The sequence below is a fragment of the Podarcis filfolensis genome (assembly GCF_964270895.1).
Source record: "Podarcis filfolensis genome assembly, chromosome: 12".
Lineage (NCBI taxonomy): Eukaryota > Metazoa > Chordata > Lepidosauria > Squamata > Lacertidae > Podarcis > Podarcis filfolensis.
Genome location: NC_139614.1, coordinates 21,656,973 through 21,682,331, shown reverse-complemented (window position 1 = coordinate 21,682,331; position 25,359 = coordinate 21,656,973). Strand labels below are relative to the sequence as shown.

General features: G+C 42.3%; 1 protein-coding gene across 2 annotated transcripts in view; it reads left to right on the top strand.

Moving 5' to 3' along the window:
• The first annotated feature begins 8,760 nt into the window (after positions 1-8,760).
• The window catches only part of CHN2 (chimerin 2), a 147,911-nt gene continuing 131,312 nt past the window's right edge, over positions 8,761-25,359 (top strand). Inside the window, exon 1 of one of the 2 annotated variants that reach the window (XM_083578790.1) lies at positions 8,761-9,594. In XM_083578790.1, coding sequence (XP_083434916.1) covers positions 9,546-9,594 — 49 coding nt within the window. In that variant the 5' untranslated portion in view covers positions 8,761-9,545. The remainder of the gene's footprint in view (positions 9,595-25,359) is intronic. The other variant, XM_083578792.1, reaches the window with a different exon arrangement.

The following is a 25,359-nucleotide window of genomic DNA, read 5'->3' as shown; positions in this document are numbered from 1 at the left end:
ACTGGTTCTGTTAGCTAGGGGTGATGGGAGTTGTAGTCCCAAAACATCTGGAGGGAGGGCCAAGTTTGCCTATGCCTGTTCTAACACATACAGAGTGCAGAAGCTAATGGCCTGGCCACAGTTTTAACACAAACACACCAAACTCATAGCAATCTGACCACCCACAAACACATAACAATATGTTAGGTGACAAATTGTTCTCAGTCTGAAACATTTAAAAGGAGGGCAAAGGAAAGAAAACCTAAACATTTCAAACATAAGTGGACATGAATAATTACTTATTTCCCAACCATCTGGAAGATTTTCTCTCGCCCTCTCTCTCTCTTGACAAAAATGTTCCTCACATAACTTTACATTTCCTTTGCTTTCACTCAGAAACAATTGCCTGTCAGACATCTTATGATTGAGTCAAAGGGAGGCTTCATCCTCATATTTTACATGAATGAGATGGAGTTGTAAAATGTAAGAGCTCCTCTTAAAGATTATGGAAACAATGTTTGAAATGTGTGATGTGGAAGTAAAAGGAGATGCACTGCAATGAGAAACTCCCATACAAATATAGCCTCAAGGCTAGATTGTGCAGTAGTCTTTTCAGTACGTTTTCACGTACTATGATGCTAAAAGGACCCTTGAGCCTCACAGTCTGCTTGTGTTGTGTACAGATGAGGGTCAGAATGTAGCTATGCTGCTCAATCAATGACCAGTGCAGATTTTACAATCACAACAACAACTTTATCTCTTTAGGTGCCCATGTGTGTGAGCTGAACAGAGTTTACAGTCCCACCCTTAGCAGCAACACCAAAGTGTATGAGAATAGGCTGTGTAGCCCTCTTTTGAGTGTCCAGTTGGGAAGCAAGCTGGCTCCCCTTATCCATCTTAACAAAGCACCAGACAACTGACTCAAAAGTAAGTTTAAAACATGATTTACTTACTCATAGTTTTGTATTGGTTCTCAGCTACAGCAGCAGGTAAAATACTTAAATTTACAGTAGAAACAGCTTCGGCCATTTGTCTATAGTTGAAGCAAGCAAGCATACGTCCTTTTATATGGCTGGTCTGAGAGAGAGAGAGAGAGAGAGAGAGAGAGAAGCAGGAAATTACTGTACTACATGATCCTTTCCCCTCAGGAAAGCAGGGGAAATGACATCACACAGAGCCCTCTCTATCAATTACATTTCTGTGGTCCAAGGCTCTGCCTATCAGCAATACAGCTCTGTGCTCTTAGACGCCTTTCATGCTAACTAACAAGAATATGTATTGGGTTTGACTGCTGAATCTCCCACATTAAGTCACAATGACTAATACGTCTTCACCCTGTGAACTGATCCCTCTGCATTAACTTCCAACCAAGGCAGAGCTACATGACTGCAGGCTAGTTAGGCCTTTGAAAGACTGTGTACACAGGACTCACACAGGAGTCCCCCCTTTTGTGTAGTTACTGTTGCCCATCCCTTCTCCAAGTTGTGATAAATTCCAGGGGTACAGCACTTACCTGTGTTTGGCAGGAGGCCACTGAAGATTTATGGTGGACTGGCTATCAGGGACTGGCTAGATACTGAGTGGGCACTGGGAGAAGGGGGTTGGAGACTTGACTTGGAATAAGGGATCTGTGAACTGGGGGAACCTGTAACAGCCAGGAGACCAGAGGCAGAGGCAGGAGAAGCTGAAGGATTGGAGAGTAAATAACAGTTGCAGGGAGAAGGATAGGTCTGGCTGATGTGGATTCAAGGGCTCACTTCCACACCTCCACCTCTTCCGCTCCACTGTCTCCTAGGACCAGGAGAGGATTGAAGTGGGAGGAGCAGAGACAGGTTACACGCAGGCATAGTCTTTGCCTGCTTGTGTGTGCAGTTTGGCCAAGATCGGGGTTAGGGCCTCTCTGTTGCAGCAAATGCCTCATCGGATGCACACCTAGGAGCAGCCAAGAGACATAGGACTGATGGACATACAGTGGTACCTCGGGTTAAGTACTTAATTCGTTCCGGAGGTCTGTACTTAACCTGAAGCACCACTTTAGCTAATGGGGGCCTACTGCTGCTGCCGTGCCGCCGGAGCCCAATTTCTGTTCTTATCCTGAAGCAAAGTTCTTAACTTGAAGCACTATTTCTGGGTTAGCGGAGTGTGTAACCTGAAGCGTATGTAACCCGAGGTACACCTTTCTCTAACTGGTAAGTGTACTTTTGACAGTAAAGAGTTAATTCCTCACTCAGGGCATTCCATGCCTGACAGCTCCTTGACCATGTTGTAAAATCTGCAATGATCTGCAAATATACCGGTTGTACATGGGTGAAGGAATGGCTCCAACAAACATCAGCTCCAGAGAGAGCAACCTCCACAAATACACTTTCCAGAGCTTGCTTCCCTACTTGCTTCTTTCTGTGTGTCTCACTCAAGAACTGAACCTTGCCTGCTGAAATGCTTTTGTGGGTTGACATTCACACCTACCTCTCCTCTGGTTGGACATACGGTAGGTGTCCTAGCCTTCTTGATCCATTTCATAGTCAGAAGCTGCAGAATTTTGCCATTGACTATTATTATCATCATCATCATCATCAATTCTATATTTACATAAAACTACCCAATAACATGGTTATAACATAATAAAAGCAGATGACCAGCTAATATAGAGCATATCAACTGTGGTTCAGAATATTAAAAACACAGATGTTAAGCCTCAGAGAATTTTTAAAGAAGTTGTCACTTGATGCTGTAATTACCATAAAGAAGGCACCTCTGGAGAGACCATTCCACAACTAGGGTGCTACCACTAAGAAGGAATACTGGCAGTCCTTCTGGCCCCACACTTTCTTGTCCCAAGTTCCCAGCATAAATAATATTCTCTGCTTTAGTTTTGGATTCCTGCTTGCATGCTTTCCTCTGGCATTCTTTACCACATTACCTTCTTGTTTATAGGAGCTCAGCTTTTCCTTGATTTTGTAATCACTTGGAGGACAACAATCTTGATACGGAACAACATAATCTTTTGAGCTGGGGTTGAGATTGTTTTTAGGCTTTACATAAAAATTGCATTCCTCCTTTGTTGTTTTACCTTCCTCTTGAAATACACTTCTTAATCATATTGCTTTCTTTGTTATGCACAGCCTGTGGAATGTTTTATGCTCTTAATTTACCCAGAGTTGGTAGAGTTAGTATGTGACTGACGTCATGGATCAGCCATCATAGATATTTATCTTACCACATGAACAAAAATTATCAAGGGGAGTCAGGTTAAGATTTGTGACATGCTTATTATGAGTTACTTGCAACCTGAAGTGGGCAGCTAAACCAGCATTGGCTGCTGCTAATTACAATAGCAATACAAGAGGAGAAAAACTAGTTTAGGAAGCGGGGGGGGGGGGGGGGGAATGGAAGTGTATGAGGCTAAACAGGCATAGTATAGTCATGTTACGTTAGTGCCACAACACTTTCCTGCTTCATTTCTCCGTTTTTTCTTACAGCCTATGGTCAGTGGTTATGGATCTCTTAACTCTTACAGCTCTTGTTCTCTCTGTCCTCTTTATGGATGTTTCCCATATTTCCAACATGTTGCCTTGAATTGACACTTCACAGCCTTTATCTAGCTGTATACACTTCATATCTTATGTATACATTTGTTTTCCTGGATATTTATTAGTGTGGAATTCTCAGTGCTGCTGAGTAGTAGCACATAGGCATAAGAGACAGACAGACAGACATTTTAGCCCTCCATCATCTACTGTCTCAAAATTGATTGACAAGAAGGTGCATGGGTGCACTGGCTTGCACAGCACAGCTAGTCATGGGCTGGATTTGACCGATAAACTGAATTTAAAAATAGAGCTGAAATAAATGAGTTAATTAACACCAACAGAAGTAAATATCAGATTGAGGAACATATTTATTTTCCAGTCTGTCAGTAAACTCATAGCTTGCAAAAGAGAAAGTGTTAAATATAGAAGGGATACATCCATCGGTGATGTGGGGAAGGACATTCAGTCTCAGGGCACCCAGAACAGAGTATCAGCAAATTGATCCAAAACCTTTGTGCTTCTATAGTCAGGCTGCAATGCTGGCATAATGTCAATGCAGTTTTGGCACCATGTCTGCTGTGTGGCATAGATATTGATGCACACCCTCATATACACTCCCCTAGAAATGCTTTGGAAATGCAGGTAGGAAGTGCAGCAAGGCCAGGAAATTGCTATAGACAATTTTGGAGACATTAGATGCAAGGAGTAGATATGCAGTGCTGATGAAAAGGTTCTCTGAGTTTCACAAAATGCACATCTCATCCTTTTACCTGATTCTTCCAATATTGCTTCTCAGTGGGCCTTTCTGCACATTGTTTTCTGTGTGAAATATATGTACATTTCTTTCTCTCTGTGCCCTCTACTAGTCTTGCCTCAAGGCTGTGATTCTGTTGTTAAGGACGTCACATTTCCCCTGCACTCAAATCACAGCAATTTGAACCTTAGGAAAAATGCAGTGCTTGCACCCAATATATAGCAAATTAATTATGACTGCGGAATGTAAATAGGAACTTATTTGGACATTATATTTATTAATTTTATTATTTATTTGCTCGTTTCATTTCTGTCCCACCCTTCATCACATATGATCTCAGGGCAGCTAACAATAGAAAATCCCAATACCATTGAAACAGCAAAAATTAAAACCATATATCACAGTTAAAGGCTCCAGTACAATCTCAGCGATACAACAAGCCTGCACTAATAATTTCACAGCTGGATACAAAAGCTCAGAGCCCTGCAAAGGTCTGGGGAAAGAGGAACATCTTCGAGTTGCATAGAAAGATATAATGATTGCACTCACCTCTGAGGATAAGGAGGTTTATAAACCAGGTCTGTAACTGGTCTACAGTCAAGCTAGAGGAATGAGGGAATGACTTGAAGCAACTTCATTCTTCAGAGCCTTTAATGCGAAACTTTTGCAGTGACTTGAATGCCCCTGGAACTGGATCATGTGAGTTTAGGGGAACTTATTAATACTAAGGGAACATAACTAAATTACAAACTCTATCTCATTACAAGGTACCACCGTAGAGAAGGTGCTTACATATGATGTCATAAGTGAACAGCATTAATTTCCTTTCTTCACGTGCCTGCATTATTTTCTAAACTTGAGGTGGTATGCTCTTGCTGCTGTATATCTTCAGCTTCAGAAGACTCAACCAGAGATATATGAAGAAAAAGAGATTTCTCTCCTGTTGTGTGAATCGTTAATTTGGAAGCAGGTAATCTACCTGTTCTGCCCAGCCTCCCTCATTTAACTAAGTCAAAGGGATCTGCACCAGCATGGCTATTGTCCACATGGGATATTATGCTATTGACATTTGAAGGGACTTTTAAAACATTGTGGCATGTATTATTGACTGATTGTCTGGAAAAGCCCCATGGGCATTTTCAAAATGTTGGTAGCAAAGATGTCACTTTAGAGATTACCCTTGGTAACTTGTGCAGTAAAGTGTTAACAGAGAAGACTGTTTATTATATTGCACAACAAACTAATTTTGCATTTTTATTCATACTGAGATTACCTTTTGTTTCTTTTAGCAGTCTGCTGTGACTTTCTTTGACCTATCGATTTCATGGTGTTGAATGTTTCCCACTTAATATGGATGCTATTTGTGTTGTGTGTGCGCAGGTTTTTCTTTTGAAATCTGTTGTTTAGTCATTTAGTCGTGTCCGACTCTTCGTGACCCCATGGACCAGAGCACGCCAGGCACTCCTGTCTTTGAAATCTATTTCCCTAAAAATAAAAAAACAGAACATTTGAGAAGCATTCAGGTTGTAAAGGCTTTTTGAAATACAGTCGTACCTTGGAAGTCAAACGGAATCCGTTCCGGAAGTCCGTTCGACTTCCAAAACATTCAGAAACCAAAGTGCAGCTTCTGATTGGCTGCAGGAAGTTCTTGCAGCCAATCAGAAACTGCGGAAGCCCCGTCGAACGTTTGACTTCCAAAAATAGTTCACAAACTGGAGCAGGCACTTCCGGGTTTGCAGCATTCAGGAGCCAAAACATTTGAGAACTAAGCTGTTTGAAAACCAAGGTACGACTGTAAAACCATTTTGACCATGCATCTCAGTAGAGACTGTACCTATCTAACTTCATATAGATGGGCCCACAAACAACACTGAAAGCAAAACTCTGCATTGACATGAATCACGCTTCTGGTCCATAAAGCAATTGACTTGGGCTGTACAGGGGAACCTGGGCCTAAGTTATTCGGGGCTTTGTACATTACAACCAGAACCTTGAACCTGGTGTGGTAGCAGACATTACTAATAACTAAATACTGTATTGCATGAGCTATACTGAGCTGCCACCAGAGGGGTTCCTGAACTGTTCCATAACTGTTCCCTATACAGACAGTGTTTCATTCAATTAGAAATAAAGCAATGCTGTATTGTACATATTGGTGAAGAGCTAGCAATTAGCAAAGCAAGCACATATATTTCATTGTCAGGTCTCAGCCTTATTTTTTTTGTTTTTGTTTTATTATATATTTTGCATTTTCATTTTGTGTGTTTATGTTGTGAACCGCCCCGTGATCTTTGAATGAAGAGCAGTATGCATATTTAATAAATATTAATAAAAAGGTGCATGGTGGCAGTTTAAAAAGATAATGGAAGGCAGGGAAAGAACAATGTGTTCATACGGCAGTCACAGCTTAATGCCTGTTGCAGAGGAAACTTCTGCAGTCTACGAACTGAAAAACTAAAAGGAGCTGCTTCTGGAAAAGATTTTGAGGTCCAACTTCAGCCACCACTGACTCAAATTGAGCGCTGAAACTAACTGTTCTGTCACCACTGTATTGGATGTCAGTATTGTCGAGAACATCATTATATGTAAATTTCCCGAGGCTAAACTCTGGGAATTGAAACAGCTCATCAAAAAAAGGGTGATTAGGTAGCATGGCTCTTTTGAGATTCTTCCTGGCCACTTTGCATCTGTATTTCATTTTACAGTTAAGGTTGCAAACAAGCAAACCCCTTCCTCCCTTTTCTTTTTTTTTGGCAGGGCTCCTTTGACTTTAGGATCAGATACAGTATGTCTCTGAATACCTGTTTCTGAGGAGCACAAACAGGGGCACTGCTGCTGTGCTCATGTCCTTCTTGTGGACTTCCTAGAGGCAACTGGTTGTCTACTGTGAACAGGATGCTGGAGTGGGTGATCCAGCAGGGCTCTTCTTAGGTGTTTAAATTTAACTTTCAAAATGTAACAATAACAGTAACCAAAGGAGGTATTCTAGCTGTCAAAGCTACAGTACTACAGTATATCTGGGGCATATTCTGCAATCATAGGTGTACTGTAGACAGTACAAAGGCACGTTAATGTAAGTTATATCTAAACTGATCATTTTTTGGTTGGTTGGTGAGATTATCTTAGATACAGTATATTAATCCAGTCAAACCGCTGGAGAATCACAGCAGCTGCTGTGTCTGCAGAGTCTGGCAGCTTGTAACTGCTGCTTCCTGCGTTGTTTTAGTGGCACAAAAGTGACCTCCATGCAAGCCTAGGCAGTGTGTATGGAGGTCCTGGGCTGTCTTCTCATCCTCGCTGATATGGTCCAAAAGAAAGCAGAGATATGTTTCACACCAGCTTGGCTGCAGCTAGTTGCCAGAAGGAGGCAAACAAGGCGCCATCCAACCTCCTTGGGGGTTCCATTCCGGATTTGTGTAGGGTTTACTCCTGAGCCTTTTCTTTTCCCGAAGATGTCCTACAAGGCAGCAGGTGTCCCTCACGTTTACTCCTGAAGCCTTCCTCATGAATGAGCATGGCCACTATTACAGGAGTATAAAGAAATTATTATATTATATTATATTATATTATATTATATTATATTATATTATATTATATTATATTATATATTATTAAATAAGACCATGTGCAGTGCTTGCAGTGGAGGGAATCGATCCCAGGGCCAGATTTAGGTTTGATGAGGCCCAGGCTACTGAAGGTAATGGGGCCCTTTTTATGTCCAGCTGTCCTTTGTCAACAACAAATTGTCGCTGTTTTTTGTGTTGAATATATGCTATATGGTAATTTATGAACCAAATAGGTATCTAAAGCCATTTGCACATGTTGCCATGCAACAAGTCCACGCAGAATGTAGGCACCCTATATATAGAAATGAACAAACCAGTGATATTTTAGGGAGCAGGCTAGCAGGTGGGGCCCATTCCTTACATCAAAGAAGCCTACACAACACAAAACACTGTTGCTGTAAGTAGGTTTCATATTATTTGTTTTTTATCTTATATTTTGGAAATGTACATCCAGGTTTTTTTCTCCCCTTTAACTTTTTTGGGGGCACCACCGAGAGTGGGGCCTTAAGCTATTGCTCGTTCAGCTTATCCGTAAATCCGACACTGATCGACCCCAACTGGCAAGAAGAGTTGCAGAGGGGGCTCTTGCAGGCCAGCCCTCCTTTCTGATCTAGGCAATCCTGAGGCAACAGCATCCCCTCTCCGAGGGAGGGAAAACCCTGCAGGTAACTGAAGGAAGGCAGGGACACCTAAACAAAAGGCTGCTAGTTTTACCGAAAGAGAACAGCACGTTCCTATGACCTTGTGGCAAACGCCGCTTGTTATGTTTGTTCGGAAGTGTGCTTGGGGGAGTGGGAGATGCCGATAGAGAGACTCCCATAAAGTAAATTATGAAAGAAGACTTGGGGGGGGGGAGGAGAGAGAAGCGCGAGCCCTAGTCCGGAGGCGGCAGGATCCTTTCTCCCTCCGCACGAGAGCCGGGAAGTTCCACACCAGCGCCAGCCGCCTGAGGAAGCGCCTCCTCGGGCTTAGCCACCCTACCCCACCCCCGTCCGCCCCTCCCCGCCCCCCGCCCGGAGGCGGCGCGACCGGCAGCCTCGGCTTCCCGAAGCTGGACCAGCCTTGGCACATGGAAGGAGCGGCGCCCGCTGGGTCAGCGCTGCCGGCGCCCTCTTGCAAGCGCTCGGCCGCTCGCCTTGTTTTCCCGCCTGGGGCTGGGCGCCCTCAGTAGCCCGCCCTGAGGGCAAGAGCAGCAGCCCGCATCCCGTGCGCCTCTCCTCCGCTTCCTTTGTGTGCGCGCGCGAGTGAGGGGAGCTGAGGCGGCGGCGGAGGAGGAGGTGGAGCCGCTCTCTCTCCCTCGCTTGTCAAGAGTGAGGCGCTCCGGAGGAGGGAGGGAAGGGGGAAAGGCGAAGGCAGGGAGCTGGCGGGGCGGCTCCAGAGTCTCTCCTCTCCTCCTCCTCCTCCTCCTCTCCGGCGGAGAGAAAGGAACTGGACGCAGCGCGGGGCCCTTCGCCGGGCAGCCCGGGCGGCTTCTCCACCGCCTCACGGAGGCTGAAAGGGGCGCGAGCGGAGCGGCGGCAGCAGCAGCAGCACGTTGTTTGGCTGGGCGGCAAGGCGAGCCCCGGCGCCAGCAGCGGCAGTAGCGGGTGCTGTTGCTGCTGCTGTTTTGCTCAGCGCGGCTCCGGCACTTTGCAATGGGTCGGGGGCGGCAGCCGGAGAGCAGCAGCAGTAGCAGCAGCACCTGGGCTAGTCACTAAGGAACCCAAGAGGAAGAGGATGGCCACCTCCAGCAACTCCAGTTTGTCGGGCTCCTCGGTTTCCTCCGGTAAGTTAAAAAGAAAAGAGAGAGATAATTAAATCCCCCCTTACGGCAGGATTTGCCTCCTGATTACCTCCCAGCCTTCCGGAATGCTGTTTATTTATGTTAGTTAGATGGTCGGACCTGGCTGCGAGGAGGATCTCTTCGGCACCAAGTTATTTTCCTTTCCTTTCTTCCACTTTGCATGCAAAAGGGCAGGAGGAGTAACAGAAGAGAGCAGGTGAGGTGCGTGCTTTCTTGCATAGATGCGGGAAACCATCCTAAATCCATTTTTTGTGTCCGTCGATGGTTGTATCCCTGGTTTGCAAGAGGTTGCTGAACCCAACCTGACAGTTAGGATTCGATCCGTAAATCGTTCGGGCGGGTGTGGGTGGGTGGAAGATGCCGGCGTTAAACCTCTGATACCTAACACATTCACACCCTGCTCAAGCAGGAAGATGAATAAAATCACGTTGGTGGTCCTATTCAGAGTAGACACCTTGAAATGAATGGACGTGACTGAAGTCCATTGATTTCAACTTCACTACTTGGAATATGACTATTTTGAATAATGCAAGCCATTCAATCCTCATTGCTGGGAACACCAGCAGTTTCTAAAAATATCTGTGCTTGGCTGAGCAGTTCCTCCCAAGTGTGATTACACCTGTTCAGTTACCAAGTCCTATGGAGCAAGCAGTTGCAACCCACTTTCACATTCTTCTTCATTTTCTGACATAGGTGGATTAGTGTGTGTGATGGTAAGCCTTCCATGCAGGGCTGAGCCAAACTCATAGGTGATGTGTGGCAATTTCTTGCTTACATTATCTGGGAGGTGAACTAGTAGCGATCAGCGTGGGAAACAGTGCTTCTCAAATATGGAGGAAGGCAAGTCAAGCTGCATCAAGGTTCTTATTATTCCATTATTTACTGTAACTTCTGAGTTTCGTGAATAGATTTGAGAGTGATGTTATCAAACCAGACAGTTTGCAAATGCTTTTCCCCAAAACAAAAGGTGGGCAACCATTCCTATGCTTGTTTATTCAGTCCTACTGATGTCAATAGACTTATTCTCTACTAAGTGTACGTAGGATTGCAACTGCACAATGCAATTCCTTACATGGAAAGTAGTCCCATTGCATCCATTGAGTGTGTGCATTGTAAGTGTGTTTAGGATTGGAGCCTAAGTGAAAGGTTTTCTATTTCTGCTGAATACGCCCACTTTAAATGTTCAGTAAAGAATTCTGTCACCTTCTTGAAAGCTTTTCTTTTCGTTAATAAAATTAGACACAAGTGTGTCCTTCATTAAAGCTGTAAAAATTAGTGCTAGTAGTAGAAAACTTCAGTGTGTATGTTTATGAGGACTAGAATTGGAATGGTGTTTTTGGCAAGATGAAGCTGTAAGCAGTCATCACCTGAGAACAGCTTGCTTAAAAGCCCATTAGTCAGGTTCTCACTGAATGCAATTTTGTGAAATTAAAAAACCTAGCACTCTAACATGTGATGAATCTTGCACATTAAAATTGTGAGATTCACGTGGGGAGAGGTAACACATTCTTGCATCAAGAGAAGCTCAAATTTCTGTGGTGAGTCCAAAATACATATTTTTAAAATGCCGAAGTTCACGTTTCACATGAACCAGAACTTCAGAACCTGTATCTTATACTGGAGGTCAGGACTTGAAAAGCTGAAAGCCGGTATCTAATTTTTGACATGTCTGAACCCAGATAAAGTAGATAGTTTGTATATGATTAAGTTTAGCAGTTATGCGCAATCTCCATTCTTTTCTCAATAGCTTTTTAAAAGAATAGAATAAACAGGACAGTCTTACACAGAGTTAGACCAATGGACACTCATGAGGTACAGTGGTACCTCGGGTTACATATGCTTCAGGTTACAGACGCTTCAGGTTACAGACTCTGCTAACCCAGAAATAGTACCTCGGATTAAGAACTTTGCTTCAGGATGAGAACAGAAATCGTGCTCTGGCAGCAGCGGGAGGCTAAAGTGGTGCTTCAGGTTAAGAACAGTTTCAGGTTAAGAATGGACCTCCGGAACGAATTAAGTATTTAACCCGAGGTACCACTGTACTTCGGCATTTCCTATGTTGACTAAACCTGTGGTCCAGTTCATGCGGATAGTATACTCTTGCCACTAATCTACATTACTCAGAAGGCTTCCTTATGTGCCTATATATCAAAAGACAGATTAAGATAATTCACAGTAAAATGAGGGAAATGGGTAATGCTGTGGAACTGGAAAAAAAGAAGCGCTCAGGTCTCCTCCAGATGACCTATTTAGTCAGCATTCTTCCTGTTTTGCTCGAACAAAGCTTACATGGTAGTTAGATTATGTCTGGTCTTCATTGAGCATTGCTTCCAGTTTGTTTCGGGTGCAGTTATTTGACAGTGAGCATGCATCCTGACTTGCTGGTGGGGCAAGAATGGGGGAAGTTGCACATCTCCATGTTCATCCATTCATCCCTCACTTTTCAGTGCAGTTCTCCATCACTTTCCTAACTGCAATAATTCTTTTTTTTTTAAAAGTGGATTTGTTGCCCTAGGGTTACAGAGCCCTGTTTGCATATACCTACATTTCCGCCGAGTGCCTGCAGGATAGTAGAGCATGAGAGGCTTAATATCAAGGTTGTGGGTTCGAGACCCATATTGGGCAAAAAGATTTCTGCAGTCTAGGCAGTTGGACTAGATGACCCTGGTGGTCCCTTCTAACTCTCCAATTCAATGATTCTATGCATGTGAATCACCACAAAAGAGTAGCCATCTGGAGGCATACTGAGTACCATACATATTCAGCTTGGAAGCTGGAAGAGGTGGGGCAGCATGGGATAAGATGAGTTGAGAGGAATCAAATCTTTGGGGCATTTTTGAAAAAAATATATAACTTGGCATCTTTATGATGTTTAAATTAAAATGCTTCTATGATTTATATAGTACCATAGGGCTCAAGGACTGGTGTAATTATATCATGCTCTGGCATATGAAGGATTAACTAAGTGTTCAAGAGCTTAATGTCACGAGACATTCTTATTCCCATTTGTAAATATTTTAAATATTCCCCCTGCATTTCTGCTCTTAAATGCAACGCGTTTGTATTCCTCACTATGCCTCAGTTTTAAGCTCTGTGTTGTTTCATGTCTGGTGGGGTGTTATTCCTCATTTTAGAGTGTATCTTTACTCAAACAGAAGTACGTCCAATAAAAGATGTAACCACCATATCTGTTTCATATACTTTTCAGTAAAAATGTCAGTATTTTTTCCCTTAAGTGATGTTTCCAGTATATGTGGGTCCAGCGTATTTGACTTCATGCAGCTGCATTTTGACTGTCTGTGGTTTTTATTTCTCAGAACTCAGCAAGTTTCTGAGCATTTTCTAATAGCATCTAACTACATAGTCCAGTTTTTAAAAATGAACAGCCAGAGCATAGTTGGGTTTAAGAAGAATAATTTTGCAGATTATATATAATTATTTCTTCTCATTTGACTTTCCATCTTAAGATGTTCTGCTTCTTTCAAAGGACACATTTTCTATGAACAAAGTACAGAATCAATATAAAATAAGACTGTTACTGTTCTTACTACTGCTTTGATAGATGGGGGTCATTCATGCGCCATTCAGGGAGCATTCGTTTATCAAGCAGTAGGAGAACTAGGGTGAAAAATTGGCACACCAACTCCCCCCAAAAGCTGCAAACTGTGCCTCAAAGATCAAGCCATATATTTATAATTGAAATAAAATGAAATAATATTGTGGATTCTTTTTGGTTCAGAATAATTAGATATGCTTTCTGAATGGTAGGTAAAAAGCAGACTGCACCTACTAAAATGTGAAAAGGTGAAAAGCAGAGTACTCAGGGCAGCAGACCAGACAGAATAGCATTCATGCAGATTCTCTTTGACTTTGTGCTGGCAATCGAATGCAGATTGGGCAATTGAAATTGATGTGGACTTTTTGTGCAACAAACCTGCTTCTCAGAATTACTGGACTATTTGCGATAGGGAATGTGATGGGAAAATGTACACTACAGTGTAGAATAACAGTCGCATCGTGTGACCTTGTCTAACCTCACTGCAAACAAATTGGGATGAATGTTCAATAGGTTGTCTGGAGGTGACCTTCGTGGCTGAAATGAGCAACCAAGACTGGCCTGGAAGCTTTTAGAAATATTAGGCAACCGCTCAATCTTGCCTACTTCTCTAAAGAGATCAGCTGGCACAACTGGTCTCTGAAATGCCCTAGTTTCTTCACATACCTATTTCACATTCCTCAGGATATCAGTTCAACACTTGCTGTGGGCTTGATCCTGACAAGCTTGGGTAGTTTTGCCCTTTGGGTGCTTGCCAGAGCAAAAGTACAACTAGTCCTAGGCAAAATGGCAAATTACAAGGCAGGATTCTTTAATTCTGAGCGTGCTTAATTAAAAACTTGTTTGGAATGTATAGGACATAATAGACACAAAGGTAATCTACACTTGCATACGTTTATTACCTACTCTTATAATTCCAAATGCCATTTTAATCACACCTAAACACTTTCCAAATTATTGTTGAGAGGGCAGAAACCGCTCAGGGATGGAGGCATCCATGCTGTCACCTATCTATCAGTTATCATTTTGATTCTCCTTTTTGTAATTCCAAAAGGCATGAAATTATTCTGTCTTCCACTTGACGTATTTATAGCTAGCGTGCATTGCATAGATGAAAGGCCTAAGCAATCAGGTGAAAAATTGTGTGCTACTAGATATGGTTTGGGTTAGGAATTTTTGCTCTGGTAGCTGTGCTAGAAGCGGTTCAGTATTTTGCCTGATCCTGTGACCTGCTGCACAGGAACAGTGGCTTGTGCAGATGTTCCAGCTGCAGTGTAAAGGCACAACCCCGGCCCCTTTCACTGACGGTAGGAACACATCTCATGCCTTCCCACTTGCCCAATACTAAAATTGGGATGCTCACCTTTCAAGGCTGTGCTCCTGCGTGGGTCATGTGACTTGCATGAGAGCACAGCCCCCAAAATGGGCTGTCCCACTTAAATCGGGACAGTTGGGGGGGTATGATGCATGTAGAGAAAAATTGTAAAAAAAAAAAAAGAAGTTTCATTTTAAGGTATAAATAGATAAAGAAAGATACACACATACTAACATGCATTTCTTGGGACTAATAACTTTTGTGATAAATTTGCAAGACTAAGGACATTTTTCATGGCGTGTGACATGAGCTGGGAATCAGCGTGTTTTTACATGAGTAGAATGTGTCCTTTTATTTAAAATGCATCTCTGGGTTATTTGTGGGGCCTGCCTGGTGTTTTTACATGTGTAGAGTGTGTGCTTTTATTTAAAATGCATCTCTGGGTTATTTGTGGGGCGTAGGAATTTGTTCATATTTTTTTTCCAAAATATAGTCCGGCCCCCCACAACGTCTGAGGGACAATGGACCAGCCCCCTGCTGAAAATGTTTGCTGACCCCTTAGCACATGCCATTATTTTTCAGCTAAACTATGATGGCTAGAGTGAAAGACCAGGCTCGAGCGATGCTATATTATACCTGAACTTTTAAGGATTTAGTTGGGACATTAAATGCATGTTTCAGAACAAGGATATTTTGGTGCCCTGTGACATCTCTAGAGCCATCTGTGTGCTCCAGGTCCCCAGAAACCATCTTATCTGTATGAGAAGGATAAATGGGTCTTCCCATTTTAGATAGGCTAATATACAAGCTGTGCATGAAATTAGCATGTGAAAATAAAGGAATACAAGTATTATCTGAACTGTGCCTGGTATATAGGTCTTTCCCCTGTTGTGAGGTGTTCTTGGTGGTGGTGGAGGCCGGATTTGAAATGGTGCTTAAGGTCTGCCTGTGGAAATGTGAAGGGTGAGACCCCTGGAAGGGTGGCCACAGTTATGAACCACTGTTTGTTACAACCTGTTGTCAGGATCCCCAGTGGTGAGCTGGGATTAGTTACTGAGAAAGAACCTGCCCCCTTACAGGGTAGTATACCAGGAAGTTCCCTTAAGTCTCTAACAGCAGTATACATGCACTTATCGTATTCTTAATAAAACTTTATATTCTGCAAAGCTTCTTGAAGTTAAGAATCTACAGATCTTCTTGATGTTAGGATGCCACAAACTATGCAGGTAGAGTTCCTGCTCTAATAATTATTGTGCTTTCTGAAGCAAATAGGCTTGGGTAGGCTTCCTCAACCTTGGCCCTCCAGATGTTTTTGGCCTACAACTCCCATGATCCCTAGCTAGCAGGACCAGTGGTCAGGGATGATGGGGATTGTAGTCTTAAAAACATCTGGAGGGCCAAAGGTTGAGGAAGCTTGGGCTTGGGCAATCCCACTATGCTGATTAGGAAGTAATATCAGTCTAGTAAGTGCCCTTGAGAGGCTGGCTTGTGTCTTGGGCAATAGGGGTTTCAGTTGGCTAATGTGCTTAAGGGAAGGAACAATATATTAATGGCAGAAGTTGTAGTTTGGGTGCAGAAGGCCCCAGATTCAGTTGCTGTTATTTCCAGTTCAAAGGAACAGGTAGAATGCGATTTGGAAAGCCTGCTGTTGGAAATCCTGGAGAACCACTGGCAGAGTAGGCTAGATCAGGATTCCCCAACCTGGTGCCCTCCAGATGTTTTGGACTCCAACTTGCATCGTCTCTGACCATTGGCAGGGCTAGCTGGGGCTGATGAGACTTGGAGTCCAACATCAGCTGCAGAGCACTAAGCTGGAGAAGGTTGGCGTATGTGCAGGTTGGTTTTCAGCAGGATTTGAATACCAAATGGGTCATTCCTAATTCAAAAGTTCTTCATCTGTTCCCCTCTTGGGCTGTTATGGAGAGCTTCTACAGAATTTTGAATTCAGCTGGGTGGTAGCAGTGGAAATATGGGAAATTCTTTGGGCAAAATAAAAGAATACTCTGTTTACATAATACATAGAAACTAAGGGTTTCTGGAAGTCAAATTGGCTTTTCCAAGAAAAACGTGATTGAATAGTTCTTTCCCCAAAACTACTTTGCCTTCTGCGGTGGGTGCCAAACTCTAGTGGTTACTTAGCTTTTCTTTTTAGAAATCTTTCTGTTACATAAACTGAAACAACTTGTAAGAATAAATACTACCCTTGATTTTAGCCAAAAGACGGATGAAGTAATGAAACGAGGCAACTTAAAACATAGGTCAGATATTGTGATAGATCTAAATCATAGCTGTCAACCGTCCCTTATTTGACGGGAAAGTCCCTTATCCCAGCGCAATGTCCCGCTGCTGTCCCTTATTGATGATGTCCCTTAAATTTCCAGGGTTTCAAAGGAAGAAGCTCCTCTCCCTCCCTCCCTGCCGGCCAGGGAGGAGGGAGGCTCCAACTGTGTTGCTTGGCTGCGTTGCTCACCCAATAAGGAGTCTAAGAACGACTGGGGGGTGGCGCTTGCACGCCTTGCGCCATCAAATCGGCCGTGTTGCCTGGGGACTCGCCTTTGCTCAGCGCTTCCCAGCAGAGAGGTGACGGTAGTTTTCCTTTCTGCGTCCCCTTTGCCGGGTTGCTGCGCAATGGGAACCACCGCTTGAGGCTTTGTTCGGCTGCTGGCTGGGCTTTCTGCCTTTGGCTCGGAGGGGCTCAGAAGTCGAACATACCTGTGCTCTGAAAATCCCTTATTTTGGCTGCTGATCCCTTATTTCCGTGGCTGCTGGTCCCTTATTTTCCAATCTGTAAGTTGACAGCTATGATCTAAATATGTGTAGCTCAGGAAAATGTATTTGTAGGGCAATGCAATTCATTATTATTTTTCAAAATATAGTACGGCCACCCACAAGGTCTCAGTAACAGTGGACCGGCCCCCTGATGAATAAGTTTGCTGACCCATGGCTCCTTATATCCATTTCCAGAGATTTCTGAAAAAACATTTCAATTCACAATGTTAGAGAAAAGCTTCAACAGAAGAGAAATACAAGTTCAGCCTGCAGAGGTGAAAAGTGGTTTTGGAATTGTCTTATAGAGAAAACGTGGAATTCCTCTACCCACAATATAATTGCTTTTTCAAGAATTTATTCTACACTGTGTATCCTGCTGAAAAAACTGTAGCAAACAAACCATACCAAAGAATACCTATAATTCTTTAAAATCACATCAGTCATCATTTTAAAACCTAATGAAACAATGGCAACATAACAGAGAAAAGGTGATTGCGCTGAAATGGAAGTTTTCATCGGTGCTTCATTTACCAACACACAAACACATATATGCATGATCTGGCCGTAGTATAAAACTATCTTAACACTGTAGTTCTCTGCATGCAGTATCTGTAGGTACCAAACGTGTGATGGGGCTTTCAAGCACATGCAGCTAGCCCCACTCCCAAGATGCCAATATAGAGGGGCTTATATAGGGACGCGGGTGGCACTGTGGGTTAAACCACAGAGCCTAGGACTTGCCAATCAGAAGGTTGGCGGTTCGAATCCCTGCAATGGGGTGAGCTCCCTTTGCTCGGTCCCTGCTCCTGCCAACCTAGCAGTTCGAAAGCAAGTCAAGTGCAAGTAGATAAATAGGTACCGCTTCGGCGGGAAGGTAAATGGTGTTTACGTGTGCTGCTCTGGTTCGCCAGAAGCAGCTTAGTCATGCTGGCCACATGACCCGGAAGCAGCTTAGTCATGCTGGCCACATGACCCGGAAGCTGTAGGCAACCCCAGAGTCGGCCACAACTGGACCTAATGGTCAGGGGTCCCTTTACCTTTACCTTTACCTTTATATACAGACACATGTGCACACATAGGGCTCCCTCCATGGGGACAGGAACCCTGCGAAGGGTTTGTGTGTAGGACCATTCCAGACTAGGCAACTGGGCCAGCTGGCAAAAAGAAGGGTTTTTTCTTTGTCAGTGGTACCTCGGTTTAAGAACAGTCTGGTTTAAGAACAATTTGGTTTACAAACTCCGCAAAACCGGAAATAGTGTCCCGGTTTGAGAACTTTACCTCTATTTAAGAACGGAATCCGCATGGTGGAAGGGCACCGGCGGTGGGAGGCCTCATTAGGGAAAGCTCACCTCGGTTTAAGAACGGTTTCAGTTTAAGAACGGACTTCCGGAATGGATTAAGTTCATAAACCGAGGTACCACTGTGTAACAATAGTGCTGTTCCACAGAGCTCCACTTCTCTGCACCATTAGGGTTGCTGTTCAAAGGAAAGAACAACAGGGAGTTTTAAACTAGAACACAGGCCTGGAAAACCTCCCAGATTTGCTGATGGCAACTTGTTACTCAGGAAAGTCAATTCTCCCTCTGCATGCTTCCCAAATTGCTCTCATTTCAAATCGTTTTGCAAACTGTATATAAGAATCCACAGATATGGTATATACCAGGGGTGGCCAACTCCCAAGAGACTGCGATCTACTCACAGAGTTAAAAACTGGCAGTGATCTACCCCCTTTTTGGGGGTGTAGGACAAAAGTGTTGAGCTTTTTTTAGGGGAGCCAAAGTTATTGAGCTTCTTTGGGGGAGCCAGTGATCTACCACAGACGTCCAGTGATCTACCAGTAGATCACGATCTACCTGTTGGACGTGCCTCGTACAATATAAATTTCCTTGGAAACTTACCAATTTGGGACTTGGTGCATTTTCTTTAGTGACACGATGCCTAGTTATTCCATGGTAATTTGGGGTCTGCTTTTTTGTGCTTTTAGTTCCCAATATTGCAGTTTGAAAGCTAATTCCTTAATACCATCAAAGCTTATTAGAAACAAAGACTATATAAATATTATGCATTCGTATTAGTAAATTAATCTTAATTAAATTAAAACCACTCAAGCACTGTGGTTTGCTGAGCAGCCAAATGAAACTAGCTGTTTAGACAAATGTAACAAATTTCCTCACAAAGGTGCCTGCTGCAGTCAACAGTAGCCAAGGACATAGCTCTAAGCAGGTCTCTGAAAAGTTTTGTGTTTACAGTAAATGGTAAAATCCATTGGGGGGTTGTTAATGCTCAAGAGATATCAATAATTACTTTACAAGCACAATCTTTCACAAAACCACAGGCTTGGAGAAAGGTGGGGGGGGGGGGGGAGACAGTCTGTTAAGTGGAAACATACAAATAACCCAGAGATGCATTTTAAATAAAAGGACACATTCTACTCATGTAAAAACACGCTAATTTCCGCACCGTCCACGGGCTGGATTTAGAAGACCATTGGGCCAGATCCAGCCCCCGGGCCTTAGTTTGCATACCCATGAGCCAACCTATATAGGAGTACCAAAAATGCTTGCCTTTAAATAATTTATTTGTTATTACTTGTCAAGATAGGATAGTACTTTTTAATTACAGTACTGACAATTTGGTTTCTATATAAATTTCATAGCTTCATTATCTTGCTACCTTAATTTTTTAAAATCTATTTCACACTTTGAACTTCAATATTTCTCATGCTTTAGTTTAACTAGGCTTTGTGGTATATCACCCTAAGCACTGGTTTGTTAATGTAGCTACCCATTTAACAGTAAACATTCGTTACTTCTAAATGAGTATAACTGGGATCCTTGAATCAGTCCAGTTGGATTCCTTGACTCTATTAATCCATGTATATTTTTTAATTCTAGAACTCAGCCACTGAGAAACAGCCTGAGAAGTGGAAAGTACAACTCACTTTAATAAATGTCAGCTTAAGAAAGGAAATCATTTTTCAAAGATATGTTGGTTTTATTTAATGCCACAATAAGGAGAGCACAACATATAATATTTTGGAGTGTATTTTCAGAGTAAATAGGTTGCCAAGCAATCATATCAGATGGTGTTAGGGTTCAGTAGCAATTGAATGTGTGTGACGTTGGAGGGGGGAAGGTCATGTGTCTAAAATGCATGGTGTCAGTATTTTACAGGAGATGGTTTGTATGCTGAGAGACCTTCTTGACCTGATGCTGTCAGAACTTGGAGAACAAACAGGGGGCCCTAAACACTAAGAAAATGATGAGATTGTACAGTATATAAGTTAACATCGTCCTTTAATAAGGCATCCTTTTTATTTTTGTTTCATCCGTTTTACCGTATAAAATACACTGTGCCGCTAGGACAAGATGGCAGCTCTTAAATTGAAATTGTTTTCTTTCTGTGGTGATTATAATAAAAAAATGCTATTTGTACTTTACACTTCTCAAGGCATTTGCGTATATGCAAAAAAGTGGTGGGAGTCAGGTCCACTCTAGTTTTAAGGTGGCAAGGTGAAAAGGAGGACACAATTGCTACACTTTTAATACTTTGGAAAAAGAGAGAATTTCAGACGGTGTTGCTTGTTATGTGAGCTACACCTGCTGGATTTTTCTTTCTTTCTACACAGCTGTTAAAAGTACAGGGCAGGAGATCTGACCTCTTTTTTTATCAGGCATTCAAGCTGGAATTGTCCCAGGTGAGGAGCATGTGGCAGTCAAGATTTATTTATCTCAAGTTGTATTTTTCTAAATATGTTCCCTAGTTTTATACTGTAGTGTATATATACGAACACAGTTCTCAACCATCACTACAATGGGCATTGCTTTCAGGTGGTTATGGTTGTATCAGTGGCTCTTACATGTGTTACTCATTGTACTGAACACAAATTTTAATAGATCCTCAGGGACAGTTGGGTGCACATAGAAAAAAATTGCACCCACTTTGGTGATTTTCAGTGCAATTTACTTCCAGATTAGTGTATTTAAGACCCCAGAATTCAGACTGTTTTTCTTCTATGATAAATGAGAAAGCATCTATATTAGTACCTACTGGTTATTCAGACATTTGGTGGTGTCAAGCTCTCCTAAATTCTTGGACTGCTTGTTGTATTTGATTCATACCAGATACTTCCTTTGAATTGAAAATGTAGAACAAAAGCTCTTGTCTTTGTATGGGTTCCTTTTAGCTTATTTTGTGAATATGGAGTGCTGGCCCTGCTGTAATTGAAGCAGTCAGTTTGTAACAAATTAAGCATCAAAACATGTGGGCTTGAAAGTAGCTTTTGTTACGACACTTCATAAATATAATTACTATTATGACTTTCTGTCCTGTACAATATCTCTCTTCATTGTGTACACTGTATGAGCTGGGCTTTTAAGGCAAAGCCTAGAACAGACTCATTTGTTTAAGATCCCATGGGAAAATCAGGTACCGGGTGTGCCTCAGATCTACTGTTGCTTGTGCCAGAGAAAGAGGCAGATTATTACCATAAGAAACATGGTTAGTATTCTGTATTTTGAGCCTTCCTGACAACTTTAACCAAATTTGAAAAATAAGATATTTGATTCACACTGTAACTACTAAGCAAAGGTTCAAGTGGTCAGTTTTGGAGATACTTGCTTTGTGGTAGTCTTACACAAGTGGGCACCTGTTAGCCACTTCTGAGGAAATGTGGAATGAGTTTGCCCGGGGGCTGGTTGAGTAGCTGTTGTTTACAAAGGAACAAGCCATTGTTGATAATCCACAGCTCAAGACAGCACTTGTGTTGGGCAAGAGACTAGCTTCTTAGAGCTGATAAGGCAGTTTTTGTGTGATGTGTGGCTACTATTTTGCAGCTGCTCCATAGCAAGATCCATATGGAGCCGGAACTTATAAAAGGATCCAATATCTGACTGGGTTAACAAACCTTTCGCTTTTGGAAAGGATCTTGTTAAATCTTAAACATTGCTTAAAATGCATTTGCATTTCTCATAGAAGTCACATCATCTTCTGTGGAAATCTGCAGCCGAATCCAAGAGATATGGAGACTAGCTGTGGAGAGATAGAGAAGTTATTTTAATATACTTGGACTTATGCTTGGTTATTTTTATATAACATTGACTAAGGACCAGGTCTCCATATTAATACCAGTTCCCCATTACTTGAATTACATAATATGGTGTAATTTGCTCCACTTTTGTTGGTAATAATGTGCCTGATCTTAACTGTATTGACCTCATTACATTTTCAAGATGTTGTTCAAACCATTTGCCAATCTATACAATTCTTTGTTCTGCTGATGGTGAATTTAAACTACAGAGACCCTCATTGATTTGCTTGCTTTTCTGCTGCTCGTAAGCCATATGTATCCCAAGTATTTTTGGCTCCCACTTTTGTGGTCAATGCCTTAGTTCAAGCTGCTTTCTCTAATTTAAGTGGTATTTGTTGTCTGAGTTAAGAGCATCAATACTGACTTGGACCCCCCCCCCCCAAATTTGGTGGTTAGTTTCTATAGTTGTGACATGTGCAGCATTTTAGAAAGTTGTATCTGGATTCTTTTATTTTATTTCTAAGGAGCATCAGTAGTTGCCAGTGATGTGCCGCTGTTCTTGTGACACCGGCATCATTGCAGTTTACCTGGACAGAGGTGGGATAGAGCAGAGTGGCAGCAAGATTAGACCTGCGCAGATGTACCGTGCTCCTGCACAGAACTGTATCCACTGGTACGTACACATAACCCCAAAATTGCTGCTGCTCTATGCTGCCCCAGGCTCTTCAGGTAAACTCACGTTGGGTAGGTGCCTCTGTGGTTGTGCCCCATCACGCTGACTGCTATTGAGGAACAGCCATGGTTGCACATTCATGTTACATGCACCTGTTAACGCAGAGTTACATTTGATGCATCTGTTGAAGTGGACTGTGGTTCATGAAAGCGAAGGCCATAATAAATCAATTAGGTGCCGCAAGACTGGTGGTATTTTTTGCTACAGCAGATTCACATTCTTACCCTTCTGGAAATGGTTGCAACTCTGGTGTGATTCCTTTAATGTAATTACACAACAGTCATACCTCATGTTGTGTTAGGTTCATGTTACGTCTTTTCAGCTTGCGAATGCGGCAAACCCAGAAGTGTATACTTCCGGGTTTTGCTGCGTGCACAAAAGCGTTCTGCGCGCTTTGCGCATGCGCAGAAGCATTCTGCATGCTTCATGCATGTGCAGAAGCGCTCTATCGCGCTGTGTGCGTGCGCAGAAGCAGCACTCTAGTTACGGACTTTTCGGGGTGCGAATGGCACCCCAGAATGGATTGAGTCCGTAACTAGAGGTACCACTGTACATCCTCAAAATATTTTGAAGATAGCAGATTTTAGGTTTTAGTCTTGATGGTTCATTCGTGTTTGTGGTATCAGTGATTGTGTTCCTAGCCTTCCTTCGGGCTCTGAGTTGTTTTAAATTTACATTTATACCAACCCATTTTCACTGAAGAGCTGCTCGCTGAAACTTCAAAGCATGCAGATCTTTAGCAATTCAATCTGGAACAACATCTAGCATTATCTCATAGGGCATAGGCTGTCCTTCTGATGGGCATTCTAATACTTGTTCCTTGCTTGTTATATGCTTTTAAAATGCTGTAGCTGATTCTGTTGATTTATGATCGTGCCATGTGGGGTAATAGCTACTAAGATAATCACTTTGGCACACTTTTCTTCCAAGAAAAGCAAAGTGTGGTACTCATAAAAGATTATTGCTAATGGTCAGTGACACCTGGAGATATATTATCTATATTATTTGACAGAGCCGGCCCAGCCGTTAGGCAACATTATGTTATTCCACACCATTCCTTTCAATGCAAAGTCAATTAATTTCAATAATCAATTGTGTGTTGTTTGTGGACTCCAAGCAGCACTGAAACTGAATGCTGATTGTGTTTGCTGGATTGATTTCTTTTTCTGGACATGGGATGAATAAGCAAAGATTGGCAATTTCTGCTCCCATTTCCATTTTTGTCAGAATTCTCTGACATTGCTAAGTTCCAGAGGAAGAATCACCTGAATCACAAGTACATCTCCATTTTACTAGATCTGAACAACTTTGTAAAATGTACGAACTGGCTCTTTGGCCGTTTACTCGACATATTAAATAGTAGTGTAGCTTCCTTTTTGAAAATTCCTAATTAAATGATAATAATTCTATCCTTAGCCATCAGATATACACTTGTTCTTTTATGGCCGTAAGAACATGCGATTTTAATCCATCTTTCGTACTGGTTTGGCTGCTTCATACACAATCTGCTTTATCCTGTCACTTGTACACACATGGCAGGTGCAGTTTCATTCTTCACTTATTGCCAGAGCATTCATTGCTATCAGAGTCTGTTCCTGAAAATAGCATTACTTATCTTAAATCTGTTTTTCAATTATTGGCCATGTTCTGATTCTTTTTCTCAGGCTTTATACTTCATATGTAAATAAAAGTCTATTCTTGCTGCCTAGTTTTTCGTCTTCTGTTATCACTGTCAGTTGCAGACAATTAAGTTGAACAATGGGAGCTTTTTTGTGTTTTTTTGTAGGCATGGTTTTAATCCTACTCTATATTCTGTGTAGGATTCACAGCTCTTCTAATAAAAACATCACCCTAATTATTGCAGAAAACTTTGTTGTAATTCAGCTTCATTGCTATGTTAGTGGGGAATATATTCTAACATTTCCTTAATTGTTTTTGTAGCCAGGCTTGGTCTCATGGTTTTTTGTTGTTTTTTTTCCAAGTTCTGCATTCTTTTTTTTGTCAAAGGAAACTTCTGCCTTCTGTCTTGGGATCCAGTCGTGATTGCAAGTGTAAGAGGAAGAAATGCATTTGCTGTAAGAGAAGGCTGGATGTACTGGAAAACCAGAAAGATTTAAAGCAGACACACAATTAATGGATTTAAGGCTGGCCATATAGGGTTGAAAAGACACAGAGATTGCAAAATATATAACCTGAAATGAATCCAAATCTATCTTAGCTTTGATTCATTCCTGAATATGTGTCAAGTTGCCTTCTTCTTTGCCAGTCTCTTGCTATAACAACATTTTAGCCATGCTACTCCCTGACCCCCCCACCAAAGGACAGGAGGAATAAAGGGGTGAACC